Source organism: Macaca thibetana, chromosome 12 (genome assembly GCF_024542745.1).
Source record: "Macaca thibetana thibetana isolate TM-01 chromosome 12, ASM2454274v1, whole genome shotgun sequence".
Classification (NCBI taxonomy): Eukaryota; Metazoa; Chordata; class Mammalia; order Primates; family Cercopithecidae; genus Macaca; species Macaca thibetana.
The window spans coordinates 76,593,603-76,612,504 of NC_065589.1; the positions used below are offsets into that span (position 1 = coordinate 76,593,603).

At 36.5% G+C, this 18,902-nt stretch overlaps 1 protein-coding gene across 1 annotated transcript in view; it reads left to right on the plus strand.

Annotated features, from left to right (window-relative positions):
• SCN9A (sodium voltage-gated channel alpha subunit 9) overlaps positions 1–18,902 on the plus strand; it is a 187,827-nt gene that overhangs the window by 84,240 nt on the left and 84,685 nt on the right. The window contains exons 8-11 of the mRNA XM_050752508.1: positions 8,777–8,840; positions 10,358–10,499; positions 15,138–15,344; positions 17,006–17,293. Of these exons, the coding sequence (XP_050608465.1) occupies positions 8,777–8,840; positions 10,358–10,499; positions 15,138–15,344; positions 17,006–17,293 (701 nt within the window). The remainder of the gene's footprint in view (positions 1–8,776; positions 8,841–10,357; positions 10,500–15,137; positions 15,345–17,005; positions 17,294–18,902) is intronic.

Consider the following 18,902-nt stretch of genomic DNA (forward strand, 5'->3'; position numbering starts at 1 on the left):
GTATCTTGATAGTATTCCTAAAGATTTGTACAAAGCAAAATCATTTACTCGGCTTTATCAACATCCACTTTGTAACAAATGATGAGTTTCATAGCTGTTTTTAATGGCTTCCTTCAATATAGGCTGATGGCAATACATCAAAGTTTAGTACAGTAGAATTATTTCTGTAGGTACCACATGAGATAATCTGTATGCACTCTCAGAAGTCTGCTTACTTCAGAAGTATCAATCAGAGTTTCTTACATAAAGCATGAATTGAATGTTCTCTTAAACAATTATCCCCTAGCACGGTGTCTCTCACTGTAACCATTGATGAATATTGGATGAAAATAAGATCAAGATTGTACTTTCTATCTGACACCTGGAATGTATCTATCTGATGTTGCCCTCATGAATACATAAACCTTAATAGATAATTTGACCCAGGTGTGATATGGAAGTCATGAAACCTTTCAAATATATGTGCTGTTCCCAAAAGGAGATGAGGGAGGAAAGGTCAGGATTCTCCTTAGATAATAAAAAGTAATATACATATTTTTCTTATTTTACCAAATGTGTCCTTTCTCACTCACTGTGATAAATAAAATCCAGTAACACTTAACCAACATAGTAAAAGACTATAAGTAAAACGACAGAAAAAAATAGAAGCCTTAAGAAGAATACTGAAAGTTTTGAAGTAAAATATTTAACATATATATTTTTACTACCACCATTTGATGAGGAATTTAGCATATTTTCCCCTCCTTTTTATCTTTACCCACTTTTCCAGTTTCTGATTGTTACAAATATGATTTGAATTTTATTTCCAATTTATGGAGAATTTTATTTCTTAATTTATATGCTGTAAAATTAAGATATCTGATAAGTAACTTACATTTAATATCGTGGATTATTTTACCACACTTATTTAAACTTAACTTTTCTCACTAGGATCAGTCCTTTTATTCCGAATCTTGCTCCTATTTCTGACTTTATACTATGAATGGTTTTCTTAACCTTTATTAAAAGAAAATTTTTCAACAAATTAAATTTAGCAGCTTATTTCAGCAAGAAATAGAATTTCTTGCTGAAATAAGATAATAGTAATGATTCAGGCAGCATTCGGAACCAAGAGAAGTTTGGAGAGCTCATCTCAGCAACATGAGCAGGGGTGTTATAAGATAGTAAAAGGGAGTGACACACAGAAACAGCTTGATTGCTTATAGCTTGACATTTGCCTTATGTGGACATTGTCTGATAAGTCAGCAAGCTGTGGTTGGCTGAAGCTCAGCTGCTGTGATTGGCTGAGACAGTTACTTGTCATAAGAATATACTAATAAATTAGAATGCAGTTTGTTTACATATGAAGTCAGATTGCAGTTCTCTATGTACAGAGACAGCCTTTAATCAAATTTAATTTAGTTCATCACTTTCTGGAATTGCTTCATGTATATTTTTTTCCTAAAAAGATTAGGAGGAGCCCTTGAGTTATGCGAATTATTTTTATATTGTGTTTAAACATGAATAAATGACAATTAGCTAATAATGAATCTTATACCACAATCCTCTCTTCCAAATCTGTACATTATTCTTTATTATCTTCTAAAATGTAGTTTTAGCAAAGAGGTGTTTAAATCAAGTCTGAATTTTACTTTCTGTTTTCTATGTTATAGAAGCCTTTCTTGACTGCATAATTGATTCAAACTTTCGTTTATTGGTGTGTTTATTACATGGTTTCCCTGTGCTATAGCAAGAAACGATAGCCTCAGCCCTTGCTTTCACAGAGCTTACCATCTAGTGGGAATGAAAAAATGTTTGAGGGAACAGACAAATAAATTAAAAGTATCTCAAGTTATAATAAATGCCATGCAAAGGAAGTGAGTCTCAGGTGCTGAGATATCAACTGGATGAGAAGACATCTCTGAGGTGATGGCATTTAAGCTGAGATCTAAAAGATAGTAAGAAGCCATAAAATAGTGTAAGTGTGGGTGTGAGTCTATGTGTGGAGGGTGCTGCTTCAGTTAGGAGGAATAGCATGGCCAAAGGTCCTGAATAAAGGGAGGGTATGAGTTTAAAGAATGGAAAAGCAGCAGCATAGTTTATTAAGAGAAAGGAAGAATAGTAACAGAGAAAGTAGCAGAAAAACAGGAGTCATATCGTGCAGGACATTTCAGCCCATGGAAAAGAGCTTGTATTTTATTTTAAATGCAGTAGTTTTTATTGCTGTCTGTCTTGTGGACAACTGATTGAGCAAGGGTAGATGGTAGATGGGAATAAGAAAGACAAGTTGAAGGTGGCTTCTCTCATCTAGGCAAGAGAAAATGAAGGTTTCATTTTCTCTGATGGCAGAGAAATGAAGAAAGAAAAGATGAGCTCGACACACAAAGTCTGTAGAGCTTGCTGATGGATTAAAGAAGACAGGAAGCATCGAGGATGACTTCTCAGTTTCTGGCTGCAATAACTGGATGGGTGGTTATGGTTAAGGAGGAAATGGTGGACACGTTTGTAGAGGAAGGTCACTATTAGCTAGCTAAAATTAAAATGAGATGCCTTCGAGATGTCCAGGTGGATATATAATATAGAGAATTGGAGATTTAAGCATAGAAATCCGAGGGTCTGCTGAGTTTGGAGATAAATTCCAGAGCAATCAGCAAAAAGAAAAGACACACACATACTCACACACACGTCCCTCTAGCTCTGAACATCCCTGATGTTTTTAAGTGGGTAGAGAATGGGAGACTTGGTATTTAAAGCAATCTGGTCCTGAGATCTACAACTCTGACATTTAGAATTCAGGTAGAAAAGAGGACCCAGAAAAGAACACAGAAAAAGAGCTGCCAATAAAGTAAGAAGCAAAGATATAAATAATGAAGCCAAGAGAAGAAAATATATTGTAGAAACAGATGTGCTTGTGTGGAGTCATGCTGCAAGATCAAGGATTAAGGATGATGAAGAAAGAAATATGCATTAGGTTAAGTAACAGGGAAGTCATCAGAGAATTTCTTGAGAAAATTTGGGGAAGTGGTAAGGGTTCAAGGTCAGAATAAGGTGCATACAGGGGTGAAAATAAGAGGTCAGAAAGAAGGTAATATGTGTAGACAATTCTCCCAAGAAATCTGGATATAAAGGGAAGCAGAATAATGGGGCAATGGCTGGCATTTTTTTTTAAAATACAGATTTTTGTAGGGATGTTTTGCTAGTGATCATGAATGAGTAGTTATATATGAGTCAATTCAGGAGAGAGAGGGAGAAGTCAAGTCCTCGTGAAAGTGAAAGAGTAAAAGAGAGAGACAGCTCCACTAAAACAGGAGGAAAGACAGAAGGGAAGACTGCAGAATTATCAAAAGATGATTGAGTTCAAACCCAATGGTTTTTATTTCCTCAAAGTATAAGATGGGATCATTGCCTGAGTGTGCAAATGAGGAAGAGAAAATTCTACAGAATATTTGACAAGAATGCATTATATATATGGTCATCTCAGGGAATGAGAAATTCAGTGTATTTTGAGTGCAAATTTGATGTTTTGAGATTACTTAAAATATAACCATTCATTTGGTTGTGAGAGGTTCTCCACCAACATTCAGCCATTTGGTAGCCAGCATGGAAAAGACAGATGCTAGATTATGTGTAGATTGTGGTTCTGTCAGGTTAGGGACTGATGATAATGAATGCCCATGGATTTAAGCTATATAAAGAGTGACAAGAACCTGAGTTGGTTGATAGATCATGAGAAAGTACTAAGGCAAATGAATTGGCAATCTTTAAAAGATCAAAGAATTATAATTGTAAAGGCAACCTACATAGAGAACCTGAGCATAATCTAAAAGCATTTTCTGGTGCCTATAGCAAAGTATTTTCCGAAATGTCTTTCAAAATTCACCATCAAATAAATTAACTCACTGTCTCATCTCCTGCTGAAAAACATACAATTTGTAGATTTCCTTTGGTGTTGCTATCTACTTTGATGCTCATCAAACACTCTTTTATGCTGCTACACATGAAAATGGGGTTCATGTGCACAGTGTGTAGCTAAATGTGCGGTATTATGGAGAAATATACTGTGGTTATATTGGGCTAAAATGGGATATTCTCTTCCTCCTGTTTTTCTAATATTTGACATTTAATAGAGAAAGTTTTGAAAAAAACACAATGTTGGTCTTCACTGCTAACAGGACTTTTCCTATCTTCTTCATCTACAGCTGCTTTCTTGTGAGAACCACATTTGCCAGAGCGTAGAGTATCATGTGCAGGCCCTCTGCCCAGACCTGATCCCTTGCACTAGTTTTCTCAGAGTTGCATTATTTGCCCTTGGTTGGGCAAATAAGCCCAAGCCATACACAATTGTCATAAGTTGTCTTTTTTTCCATTTTGCTACATTAATCTTGAAAATTAATAAAAAAAAATTCACCTAGAATCTTCATTAGATTTAATATCAATTCTATATTTTTGTTATATCAATTTTCATTCTCCCCATATGTATTTTAGTGGGAAGTTGGCATTTATTTACCCCCACCCACAACCTTTGCCATTATTCTGCATTCCCTTTTAAAACTAGGTTTATTGAGGAATAATTTACATGCCACAAAATTCCTCTTTTTAAACTTGTACAACTCTTTTTTTTTAAAACTATATTCAGAGTTGTGCAACGATCACCACTATCTAATTTTAAATATTTTCATCTTTCCCATTAAGAAACCCTGGGCCCATTAGTAGTCATTCCCCCTTTCCCTTTTCCCCCAGTCCCTGGCAACCACTATCTACTTTCTTTCCCTATGGATTTACCCACTCTGTAGATTTAACATAAATGGAATCATATAACATGTGGCTTTTTGTGACTGTCTTCTTTCACCTAGCATAATGTTTTCAAAATGTATCCATGGTATAGTATGTATCTATGCTTCATTTTTTTATTGCTAAATGATATTTCATTGTATGTATATGCCATATTTTGTTTATACATTCATCAGTTGATGGACATTTGGGTTATTTCCATCTTTTGGTTGTAATTGTAATGAATAATGTTGCTGTAAACATTCATGTACAAGTTTTTGTGGAAATACATTTTCAGTTCTCAGTATATACCTAGTAAGTGGAATTACTGAGTCATGATTCATTCTTCTTCTTTTTTTTTTTTTTTAGACGGAGTGTCCCTCTGTCACCCAGGCTGGAGTGCAGTGGCCTGATCTCAGGTCACTGCAAGCTCCACCTCCCGGGTTCATGCCATTCTCCTGCCTCAGCCTCCCGAGTAGCTGGGACTACAGGCGTGCACCACCACACCCAGCTAGTTTTTTGTATTTATAGTAGAGACAGGGTTTCACCATGTTAGCCAGGAATGGTCTCGATCTCCTGACCTCGTGATCTGCCTGCCTCGGCCTCCCAAAGTGCTGGGATTACAGGCGTGAGCCACCACGCCCGACCTTTTTTTTTTTTTTTTTTTTTTTTGAGACAGGATCTCACTCTGTCACCCAGGCTGGGGTTCAGTGGTGCGATCTCGGGTTACTGCAGCTTCCACCTCCCAGGTTCAAACAATTCTCCCACTTCACCCTCCCGAGTAGCTGGGACTACAGGAGCCCGCCACCATGCCCGGCTAATTTTTTGTATTTTTAGTAGAGACGGGGTTTCACCGTGTTAGCCAGGATGGTCTCGATCTCCTGACCTCGTGATCCACCCGCCTCGGCCTCCCAAAGTGCTGGGATTATAGGCGTGAGCCATGGCGCCCGGCCATGATTCATTCTTTATCTTTCAGAATCATCCCACTTTTGAATGTGCACAAGCAATATTTCATTCTTTGCATTCATTTTTTCCCTTTTTAAAAGACATTAACCTTAAATCTTCTTGAAGCCAACCATCTTAATAATTTAATGTCTAGTTGTTTAGAAATTATTGTAAAGTTTTCTAGAAACCTAGAGTGAACTACTTGCATTGCTTTACCTTTCATCATTCTTGTACTGTGTTAAATACAGTAGTGCAGCAGTGTGCTAATACAGACAGCTCCAGAGCCCATTCATATAATTTGGCTCCTCAGTGGTTGATAAACATGAACCAGAGTTAGTTTAAAGGATAATCCTAAAGTAATCCATCCTTAATAAAATACTTCGGATGTTTATGTATGCAAAATTGCATCTTATCCTCCCCCATACTCACTCTACCAGGCCCATCCTTCCCAAGGTTCAGGAGTGTTTTCAGGAAAGCTTTTCATGCACATTTTCACCTACATTTGCATCTCAAACTATGATCCTTTATTGTTTTATCTGTGTCTTCTAAGTAAGATAAAATGATGATGTGTAAGTCAATCAATAGTATTATCTCAAATTGTATACTAGTTTAATTATAATAACTCCCGTTTTTGAGCAGCTAGTACAGAAAGTGTGGATCACAGTATCAAGTGGTTTACATGCAATATCCTATTTATACTATTTAACAACTTTATAAAGTAGGTATTCTTATACATATTTTACAGATGCAGCAGTTAAGGCTTAATGGCTTAAAGATAATTCACTTACTTAAGAAGGGATAGAAGCAACATTCAAATCCAAGAATATCTGATTTCATAGTCTTTCTTCCATGATTACTCCAAAAGTCTCCTAATAATCAGATTTTTTATTTGACCTGAGTAAAATAGGAAGTCAAGTTCTTATTAAGTAGAATAGATATTTAAGAGAGATGACAAAAGGTGTTTTAGTCACTTAAACGTTTACTATACAAGGATAGATCTACCTGATGTAAATGACGAGTTGATGGGTGCAGCACACCAACATGTGCAACATATAATTTGCACAAGTATACATATGTAACAAACCTGCAGGTTGTGCACATGTACCCTAGAACTTAGTATAATAATAATTAAAAAAAAGGATAGATCTGCCTCCAGTCTTAGCAACAAGCCTTAACAGCAAATGACAGGAGAGTTGATGAGAACTTTTACTACTAAAAATTAGCACAAAGGGTAACATGAAAGGTGAAAAATGGAAAATATACATTGATTACATTGTCATCTCCTCAACACCTAGAATTAGTAGGTCCTAAATAAGTATGGACTGGTGAATGAAAAGTAAGAGAAGTTCAGAAAACAAATTTTATTCATTTATATACTGCCTTACTGAGTCTGCCTCTTATGGAGTATTTTGGGACTCAGTCAGGGGCTCTCTTCCTGCTCTTCCCTTTCCCTCAACTCCCATTTCCTCCTCTTCCCTCCCTACCCCCTTCCTTCTCCTCTATTCCCCTATTTTCCCTTCTCTTCCCTTCCTTTTCCTTTTCTAGCTACAAACTTTCTCTCCAGGTAAATTCATCAATCCTCATGGCCTTGATAGTTGTATATTAGATGATAACTCTCATCTTTATATTTCCAGCCTTGATAGCTCTACTGATGTCCAGAATCTCATATCAACCCAGCTGCTTACTTGAAAAATGTAATACCCAACAATCATCCCAAACAAAGCATGGCTGAAACAGAACTCCTGGTTTTTCTCCAGACCTCCTCTTGCTGCAGTTTTCCTCTACTCAGCAATGGGCACTACCAACTCCCCGGCTGATAGATCCTGTGTCTTCTCTTTTGCACACACCCTGCATGCTCTCCATCAGAGGTTCCTGTCCATTCTCCTTTCATCCCCTTCTCTCTACGTCCACAGCTATTCTCTGAGTTGTAGCCATGTCCTGTCTCACTATTGTCACCTAACTGGTCTCCTTGCCTCCACACCTGCTTCTCTATAGCCCACTGCCCACAGAGTAACCACAGTGACATTTTTAAATGTCAGTAATATCCCATATTTCTATTTCCCACTTCTATTACATTGATGTACCACATAACAATGTTTTAGTCAATAGTGGACCACATATATAATGATGATCTCATAAGATTCTAATACTGTATTTTTTACTGTACCTTTTCTGTGTTTAGATACACACTTTCCGTTGTATAACAGTTGCCTACAGTATTGAGTACAGTAGCCCACTCTACAGGTTTGCAGCCCAGGAACAATAGGCTATACCACATAGCCTAGGTTTATGGTAGCCTATACCATCTAGGTTTGTATAAGTGCACCCTAGGAGGTTTGCACAAGGATGAAACGTCCTAATGATGCATTTCTCAGATTGTATCACAGTCATTATGTGACACCTGACTGTACCTTTAATCATACTTAAAATCCAAACTCATTTCAATGATATGCAAATTCTGACATGATCTGGCCCCTGCCTACCTCTGCCATCACAATCCTCCCTCTCACCACACTGTAGCCACGCTATACTGTAGCCACATCTTGCTGGGTTTTCCACATACCAACTTCATCTCTGCCTTAGGACTTTAGCTCTTGCTCTTCCCCCAGCCCAAATAGCTCTTCACCAGTCTTTTCATGGCTGTCTTCCTTGTCACATTTAGATCTTAGTTTAAATATCATCTCCTTAGAAAGACCTTCCCTGACTGCAGCCTACCACATTGCCTTAATTTATTTTCTTTAGATCATTTATTACTATCTGAAAATATCTTGTATATTTATTTATTTACTTAAGTTTTTATCCAACCACAACCTCCACCCTCACCTAAACATAGAGGAGGCCTCATAAAACTAATGATTTTATTCATCATGTTTATTGTCATATTTATTGCCTAGCCTATAAGATATTAGAAATAAATATTTGAGGGAGAATATATGAGAAAATAGTAAACAAATGGATGCATGTTGCCTGGTTCCAGGCCTGAATTTCTAGATAATTGTCTATATCAATTGATTTGCCTGCTTTATCATAATCACAGATTAAACTCTGTAATGTTATAACTGTTCACATTCTTCTTCAACAGAATACTTTTATTACTTGGAGGGATCCAAAGATGCTCTCCTTTGTGGTTTCAGCACAGATTCAGGGTATGTAATATTTGTTTTCTCTTTAGTCTAAAGGCTGAAAGAGAAGGAAAAGAATGTTCAATCAGTTTGCAAATTAGTCTTTGATTCTATATTGCTTTTTCTATATTTCATGGTTTTATTTGTCTCATTCTGTCCCACAACAAATCCAGTCTTTAAAATGTTCACAGTTAATGCATACTCTTGAAAGCAAGACTTTGAAATAGTGCTTGAATTAACACAAGACAGAAGTCACATAAATCTTTTTTTTTTTTTTTTTTTTTTTTTTTTTTTTTTTTTGAGACGGAGTCTCGCTCTGCCGCCCAGGCTGGAGTGCAGTGGCCGGATCTCAGCTCACTGCAAGCTCCGCCTCCCGGGTTCACGCCCTTCTCCTGCCTCAGCCTCCCGAGTACCTGGGACTACAGACGCCCGCCACCGCGCCCGGCTAGTTTTTTTGTATTTTTTTAGTAGAGACGGGGTTTCACCGTGTTAGCCAGGATGGAAAAGTCACATAAATCTTAAGAAGGTAGAAAATGTTACTTCTAGAAAACACCAAAAGTTGGTTGGATAGTTTCAGGTCTTTCTTCTTTCTGGAAAAAGAAGAGTCACAAAATCAATTTTTCTTTCTACTCCCAAGTTCCACTCATTCTCCAATTAAATGTGACTCATAGGTGACTGAATGTTGTGTTTTGGCAACTCTAAGCAAAGGGATTCCTTGGACTTGGGTACATATATTTTAAAAATATTGTATATATAAGAATATTGTATATATCCATCTGTCCATATTGCTGCTTCTCTCTTACACCAACTTCATTTTGTAGCGTTAGCTGCATTAGCTCTTGCTTTTCCCCCTATGCAGATATCTCTTCATCAGTCTCTGTGTACACTGGAAACATAGGAATAAACCGGATAAGGTTGCTGTTCCCGGAAGAATCTCAGAGTATTGTATTTATTTAATGGCATCAGGAAAAACCAGTCCACCAATTTTAGAAAGAAAAAAGTCTTAAAGCTACAAATTTTTATGAACTTAGATAATTACTATATTTTGACTATTATTGATTCTAATCCATTCCAAGAATTATACAGAAAGAAAGAGCTTTGGTAGCAGCCTACGTATCAATATTTACTGATCCAAGAACTATTACAAAACATCTATTGAAAGTTTCCATGTTTTAATGATGATAATGCTAATGGCAGCTATGGTTTATTAAATACTTTCTATGTGCAGGAAGTAAGCTAAGTAATTTGTACACATTATCTTATTTAAACTTATTACAAATCGTATTTTCTTGAGGTAGATGTTATTATCCTATTTTCACAGACAGACTTGTGCCTTGAAGAATTTGGTAAAGTCACTATAAGTAGTCAGTAGTAGAGTGTGATTCAAAACCAGTTCGTCCTGGCTCCAAATCATGTATTCTTAATCATTATTCAATGTTGTCCCCCTATAGAAGAAACCTTGAATTTGTAACTTTTCACTACGGCTATTTAGCTTGTGTCCTGAAGACACTCTCACCTATAATGTTCTTTTTCATGTGTAGCCAATGTCCAGAGGGGTACACCTGTATGAAAATTGGCAGAAACCCTGATTATGGCTACACGAGCTTTGACACTTTCAGCTGGGCCTTCTTAGCCTTGTTTAGGCTAATGACCCAAGATTACTGGGAAAACCTCTACCAACAGGTGAGTGCCAAGAGAAACATGCATTGTATTTTTGAATGGCATATGTATCTGGTGTATGTTAATAGCCTATATTAGGAGGATTTTTATTTATTTGAGAATGGAGGAAACTCTATTATCTTATTACTAAAATTATAAGTGTTTTACTCTCATAACTAATAATATGGATAGTTCTTGAATCGTAAATAATTTTCTTATCTTCTCTGGGCATATTTAATCTCTAGATCTTTCCCCTTCCTGAGTATATTATCCCATGGGGTCCTAGTTAAGTACCGGGACATACTGCAATGTTTTCTCAAGCTGCTCCTGCACATGTACTGTTTTCCATGCATGCTTGGGATGGCCTGAAGAGAAGAGGCTCTCTGATGTTCACCTGCTCACCATGTTTTATTTTTGAACTCCTATTTACAGTTAAAGATTCAATTCATTTCTTTAAGTTTTTCTCTCCCAAATCAACTGCTCCCAACTGTAGATTTCCATGACTTTTTGTATATTCTTCTGTTTATATCATTGATCTCTCGTACTGTAAGTGTTAATTCACATGGCCATTTTCTCTAACTTGAATGTGAACCTGTTGGGGCTGTGGTCTCTATTTACTTATATATTCTCAGCAGCCAACCCAAAAGGAAGGAGAGCAAAATGATTATTCTATATTATGCATAACAATGATACACTTTTATCAGAATAGTTGCAGATTTGTCTTTTTTTTCTTTTTTGGCCTATTTTATATTTCTTTATTTCCAAGAATATTATAAATGAATTCAGAAATTATGTAAGATGCACTTTACAGCAAAAACGGGATGCAAATATTTTTTAAATAGGCAACAAGTGGTCACCTTTACTCAAAATTAAAGAAACACAAGTAAAAAAATTAAAATAATTTTTCATCAGAGGTAAGACTTATTTTTCATTTAATATCTGTTTATAATATTCTAAATTCACTTTAAAATGCTTTGTATGATAAATGTATATTATATTATACAATTATTAATATAAATGCTAATTATCTTGTAAATTTGTTTAAGTTACTTATAGATTCTCAATATTAGACCTTTGTCAGATGGGTAGATTGCCAAATTTTTCTCCCATTCTATAGTTTGCCTGTTTACTCTGATGTTAGTTTCTTTTGCTGTGCAGAAGCTCTTTAGTTTAGTTATATCCCATTTGTCAATTTTGGCTTTGGTTGCAATTGCTTTTGGAGTTTTTGTCATGAAGTCTTTGCCCATGCCTATTTCCTGAATGGTATTGTCTAGGTTTTCTTCTAGGGTTTTTATGGTTTGGGGTTTTACATTTAAGTCTTTAATCCATCTTGAGTTAATTTTTGTATAAGGTGTAAGGAAGGACCCCAGTTTCAGTTTTCTGTGTATGGCTAACCAGTTTCCCCGGCACCATTTATTAAATAGGGAATCCTTTCCACATTGCTTGTTTTTGTCAGGCTTGTTGAAGATCAGATGCTTGTAGAAGTGTGGTGTTGTTTCTGAGGTCTCCGTTCTATTCCATTGGCCTATATGTCTGTTTTGGTAGCAGTACATGTTGTTTTGGTTACTGTAACCTTATAGTATAGTTTGAAGTCAGGTAGGGTGATGCCTCCAGCTTTGTTCTTTTTGCTTAGAATTGTCTTGGCTATATGTGCTCTTTCCTGGTTTCATATGAAATTTAAAGTAGTTTTTTTCTAATTCTGTGAAGATGTCAATGATATTTTTGATGGGAACAGCATTGAATCTATAAATTACTTTCAGCAGTACGGCCATTTTCATGATAATGAGTCTTCCTATCCATGAGTATGGAATGTTTTTCCATTTGTTTGTGTCCTATCCTGTTTCTTTGATTAGTGGCTTGCAGTTCTTCTTGAAGAGGTCTTTCATAACCTTTGTAAGCTGTATTCCTAGGTATTTTATTTTCTTTATAGCAATTGTGAATGGGAGTTCATTCATGATTTTGCTCTCTGCTTGTCTATTGATGGTATATAGGAATGCTTGTGATTTTTGCACATTGATTTTGTATCCTGAGACCTTGCTGAAGTTGCTTATCAGTTTAAAGAGTTTGGGGGCTGAGATGATTGGGTTTTCTAAATATAAAATCATGTCATTTGCAGAGACAATTTGACTTCCTGTCTTCCTATTCGAATACCCTTTATTTCTTTCTCTTGTCTGATTGCTCTGGCCAGAAATTCCAACACTATGCTGAATAGGAGTGGTGAGAGAGGGCATCCTTGTCTTGTGCCAGTTTTTAAAGGGAATGTTTCCAGCTTTTTCCGATTCAGTATGATATTGGCTATGGATTTTTCATAAATAGCTCTTATTATTTTGAGATGTGTTTCATCAATACCTACTTTATTGATAGTTTTTAATGTGAATGGATGTTGAATTTCACTGAAGACCTTTTCTGCATCTATTGAGATAATCATGTGGTTTTTGTCATTGGTTCTGTTTATGTGATGGATTACATTTATTGATTTGCATATATTGAACCAGCCTCTCATCCCATCAAAAAGTGGGCAAAGGATATGAACAGACACTTCTCAAAAGAAGATATTTATGTGGCCAAAAAACATGAAAAAAAGCTCAACATCGGTGATCATTAAGAAACGCAAACCAAAACCACAGTGAGCTACCATCTCAAGTCAGTCAGAATGGTGTTGTTAAAAAGTCAAGAAACAATAGATGCTGGTGAGGCTGTGAAGAAATAGTAGTGCTTTTACACTGTTGGTGGAAGTGTAAATTAGTTCAACAGTTTTGAAGACAGTGGGGCAATTCCTCAAGGACCTAGAACCGGAAATATCATTTGACCTAGCAATCCCATTACTGGGTATATACCCAAATGAATATAAATCATTCTACTACAAAGACACATGCACATGTATGTTTATTGCAGTACTATTTGCAATAGCAAAGAGATGGACTCAACCCAAATGCCCATCAATGTTAAACTGTATAAAGAAAATGTGGTACACATACACCATGGAATACTATGCAGCCATAAAAAAAGAATGAGATCATGTCCTTTGCAGGGACACGGATGAAGCTGGAAGCCATCATCCTCAGCAAACTAAAACAGGAAGAGAAAACCAAACACTGCCTGTTTTCACTCATAAGTGGGAGTTGAAAAATTTGAACACATGGACACAGGGAGGGGAAAAACACACACTAGGGCCTGTCGGGGGGTGGGAGGCAAGGGGAGGGAGAACATTAGGACAACTACCTAATGTATGCAGGTCTTAAAACCTAGATAATGTGTTGATAGGTGCAGCAAACCACTATAGCACATGTATACCTATGTAACAAACCTGCATGTTCTGCACATGTATCCCAGAACTTAAAGTAAACATGTGAAGAAAAGCTCATCATCATTGGCCATTAGAGAAATGCAATTCAAAACCACAATGAGATACCATCTCATGCCAGTTAGAATGGTGATCATTAAAAAGTCAGGAAAAAACAGATGCTGGAGAAGATGTGGAGAAATAGGAATGCTTTTAAACTGTTGGTGGGAGTGTAAATTAGTTCAACCATTGTGGAAGACAATGTGGCAGTTCCTCAAGGATCTAGAACTAGAAATACCATTTGACCCAGCAATCCCATTACTGGGTATATACCCAAAAGATTATATATCATTCTACTGTATAGACACATGCACACGTATGTTTATTGTGGCACTATTCACAATAGCAAAGACTTGGAACCAACCCAAATGTCCATCAAAGATAGACTAGATAAAGAAAATGTGGCACATATACACCATGGAATACTATGCAGCCATAGAAAAGAATAAGTTCATGTCCTTTGCAGGGACATGGATGAAGCTAGAAACCATCATTCTCAGCAAACTAAAACAGGAACAGAAAACCAAACACCGCATGTTCTCACTCATAAGTGAGAATTGGGTAATATAACAGATGGTCACAGGGAGAGGATCATCACACACTGGGGCCTGTCGGGGTTGGGGGGTAAGGGGAGGAATAGCATTAGGAGACATAACTAATGTAGGTAACGGGTTAATGGGTGCAGCAACCCACCATGGCACATGTAACATATAACATTTAACAAACCTGCACGTTATGCCAAAAAAAAAAAAAAAAAAAAAAAAAAATCTCTGTACCTTCAGTTTAATTTTGCTCTAATCCTAAAACTATTTTGAAAAATCAAATCTATTTTAAAAAGCAAAGAAAACCAAAAAAAGTTAATTGAAACACCTATGAGATGAATAAAGTAATTAAAGAAGACTATCTCCCTAGAGTTAACATTCAATGATATTATTAATATTTGATGGTAAAGAAAGAAAAGATAGAATTTTAACAGTAAGAGGGACTATAGATATCACCTGTTCCTAAAATTTGAAAGTGAGCAAAGGATTTGATTTTATGAGTAATTTTCAGGCTGTAGGAAAAAATGCATGATTTTTATACTACTACACTTAATAATCAAGAATCATACATGACTTTAGTACAAGCATATTACATTGCTATATTCTTTGTACTGAAAATGTGTTTAATATTTGTTTTCCATGAAGATATAATTTCTCTTTATATTTTTGATAACATGAGATTATACAAAACTGTCAAATTTGCCCATGCCAGTCAAATTGAAATAATTTACTAAAAAACTTCCTGTTGTTCAAATGACAATTTCCATTTTTCCCTAGACGCTGCGTGCTGCTGGCAAAACATACATGATCTTCTTTGTCGTAGTGATTTTCCTGGGCTCCTTTTATCTAATAAACTTGATCTTGGCTGTGGTTGCCATGGCTTATGAAGAACAGAACCAGGCAAACATTGAAGAAGCTAAACAGAAAGAATTAGAATTTCAACAGATGTTAGACCGACTTAAAAAAGAGCAAGAAGAAGCTGAGGTACTGTTATTTGATTTAAAATTCTTCCCAGAGGTAGAAATGCAAAAGGTTACAACAGAGGCTCTGTGGTGTATGTTCGGCCTTCTCCAGCTAGATTTTCTTTAATGAACTTTTGTGTATAAACTGCATCCTCATTTCTGGTGTGGATAAAGGAACCAGTTTTGGACGGAGCTAGAATTGACACTTTCCCCATAATCATCTCACTGCATGGAAAGTGATCTAAGGCTGTTCCTCCTAAACCTTTTACCTACAATGACTTAGAGTGTGTGTGTGTGTGTGTGTGTGTGTGTGTGTGTGTTTATATATGCATATATATATATATATGTATATGTACACACACTCAAAATGGATTTCCCCAGGGCACCAATTGTATACAGTGGTTTCAGGAAACTTATTTTAATGTTAAAATTAACAGGTACTGTTCTATGGGGTATGAATACCACAGTGCATCATGTTTTGTTAATGTCACAAGGATTTTTAAGATAAAACAGGAGATATTAAGAAAATAATAATTTTGATGTGGCTACTTCAGGTTGTCACAGATCCTTGAAAGTTTCCTCCTTAATCCTCTCTGCAAAGAGATTCTTCAGTGTAAATGTTTGAGAAGGCTTGTACGAAGAGAAACATAATTTCAAATATACTGCAGGTGTCTTAACATTTGTCTGAAGGTTTGACCTAGTTAAATCTCTTCAAGGAATCTAATGTATTAGGGGAGGGCCATCATCTGTAATGCAGATAAATTCTGATGCACAAATATTCAGTGCAGTGTTTGAATAATGGTAAAAATCAGAAAACATTTAAATTTTGGAAAATTAGAAAATAACTAAGAAAATTATGAAAACTGTGTGTCTCAGAGTATTATTGTGCCATAGAACTGTGTGTTTTTTAAAAATTATGATGTCATGAGGAAAAATCTTTTAGAATAATGATGGATTAAATTCTGTAGTCAGATACAATCTCAGTTTTAAAATTATACAGACATATAAAAAGAATGGAAGAAATATTTGCACCAATTATTTCTGGGATGTAAGATGACTTTTTTTCTGTTTTTCATTTGTATCTTTATTTCCCATGTTTTTACAAGAATTTTTTTAGTGTTTATAAACAAAACATTTTTGTAAAAGGATAGTACTGGGTTATCCCAGGTACTACCTAGGGAATCCCCAGAAGTTTCATTCAGGCCAATACTCATTGACCTTACCACTTTCTTACAATGTTGTGCTGTAATAATTCATTTATTTTTCAGATAACTCAATCTTTATTAAACCATAGAGTGCCTGATTCTATTGATGATATGGAGTTAATTGCCTGATCATCAAATTGTCTGTCTTATTACATGGTTTATGTGAGTTTTACATTCCAAAATTACCTTGTAAAACATTAACATATAATATTTAATTTGTCTTTACTGTAAGCAAATTAATAACATGTGATAGTTTAATTCCAAAACACAATAGAGCTTTATTTCAACCTGAGACAAAAAATATATATATACTTTGTAAGCATTCTGATCACTGTGTAAAGAAAACGATCATTTCATGTTTAAAGGACATGATTATATGCATCATGTTGTTATGCTGATAGGTGAAAGATGTCCTGTCCTAGGGTTTCCTAGGATTTGGAAATGACTCATTTAAGTGTTAACGTCTTGGCCCAACCAGGCAATCGCAGCGGCAGCAGCTGAATATACAAGTATTAGGAGAAGCAGAATTATGGGCCTCTCAGAGAGTTCTTCTGAAACATCCAAACTGAGCTCTAAAAGTGCTAAAGAAAGAAGAAACAGAAGAAAGAAAAAGAATCAAAAGAAGCTCTCCAGTGGAGAAGAAAAGGGAGATGCTGAGAAACTGTCCAAATCAGACTCAGAGGAGAACATCAGAAGAAAAAGTTTCCACCTTGGTGTTGAAGGGCATAGGCGAACACACGAAAAGAGGTTGTCTACCCCCAGTCAGGTACCACCCAAACTGCTCAATGTGTACCACCAGAGGCAGAATGATAGAGAAAAATGTCTTATTTTAGGGTAAGAGACTTCAGGAGAGGATAGTGAGTGACTTCATTGGTATGATTTTAGGTAAAAACCAAGTATCGCTGGGCGTTAATGGAAAGATGTACACAGGTTTTCATTTGGGTTTGATCATTTTTGAAAGATCTTATAGTTTCAGAATTGTCAAAATATTTTCTAATAAACTAATTTTCAGAAACAAAATATTCCTGAGAACCATTGTAGAAATAAAGAGACTATTCACACTATAGACTAGTTGCGCTTCTTTCTTTCTTTCTTTCTTTTTTTTTTTTTTTTTGAGACGGAGTCTTGCTGTGTAACCCAGGCTGCAGTCGGCTCACTGCAAGCTCCGCCTCCCGGGTTTACGCCATTCTCCTACCTCAGCCTCCCAAGTAGCTGGGACTACAGGTGCCTGCCACCTCGGCCTCCAAAAGTGCCTTGGGTTGTGGGTGGTTTTGGGTGGGTTTTAGTATTTTCTTGGGGGATTGGGTGGGGGTGGGTGGTGTTGGTTGTGGGATTTTGGTTGGGGGGTGGTGTGTGGGATGGGGTGGTTTGGGGTTGTTTTTTGGTGGGTTCGGTCGAGGCTCACTCTTTGGGATTGGTGGGGTGGGTTGGGGGGTGGTTGGGGTGGGCTGTTGTGGGTTGGTTTGGTGACGTCCGGCTAATTTTTTGTATTTTTAGTAGAGACGGAGGTTTCACCATGTTAGCCAGGATGGTCTCAATCTCCTGACCTCGTGATCTGCCCTCCTCGGCCTCCCAAAGTGCTGGGATTACACGCGTGAGCCACCATGCCTGGCCTTGCTTCTTTCTTAACCATTATAGTTAATAGTATTACCTGAGTATCACTCACCCATTTGGAACTTTAGAGAAGCCTTTGATATCCTCCACCCCCAACCACATCAACTACTAATATGTAATGCCATAGTCCGTTAATTCTGCTTATGTGGAAGTTCTCTTTCCCTTTCTCTTTTCACTGGAACCTTCATCTCTCAGGTCTCCCTGCCTATAATTCTGCACAAATCCCTAAGAAGAACCATTGCTTCTATTTTCCTTAGGACTTCCCTGTTTTCCATCACACAACCCCACAAATCATTTTTGTAAACTAAAAATCTAGTTAAGAATCTGCAAGATTCTGCCTGATATACACAATAATAAAAGGTAGAGTCCCTGCCTTCACAATTTCACTTGAACCTAGGCGATGATACGGAACTTGGACACATATATCAATAAAAATAAATATGACAGGAGCAGTCCAAGCTGGTTTTGAGGCAAAGACCTTGCCATACTTTTTCCATTGTTCACAATATTTGCCGCTTTGTTCTTTACATAGTAAGCACTAATGTCTATTGAACTAGATCCTTCCAAAGGCTTTGCATCCTGGACATGAGTCATATAAGCATGAATTTTTCCTCCTCTTTCGTATTGGGCAACTACTTTAAAAATATTTAATGACTATAAATTAACTGGTGTTAAATGGTCTTTTTAAATACACTCTAACTGAGCTCTTAGTACGTAAGGTGGATTTTCAATGCAAAGAAGCAGACAGCATGATTTCCAGT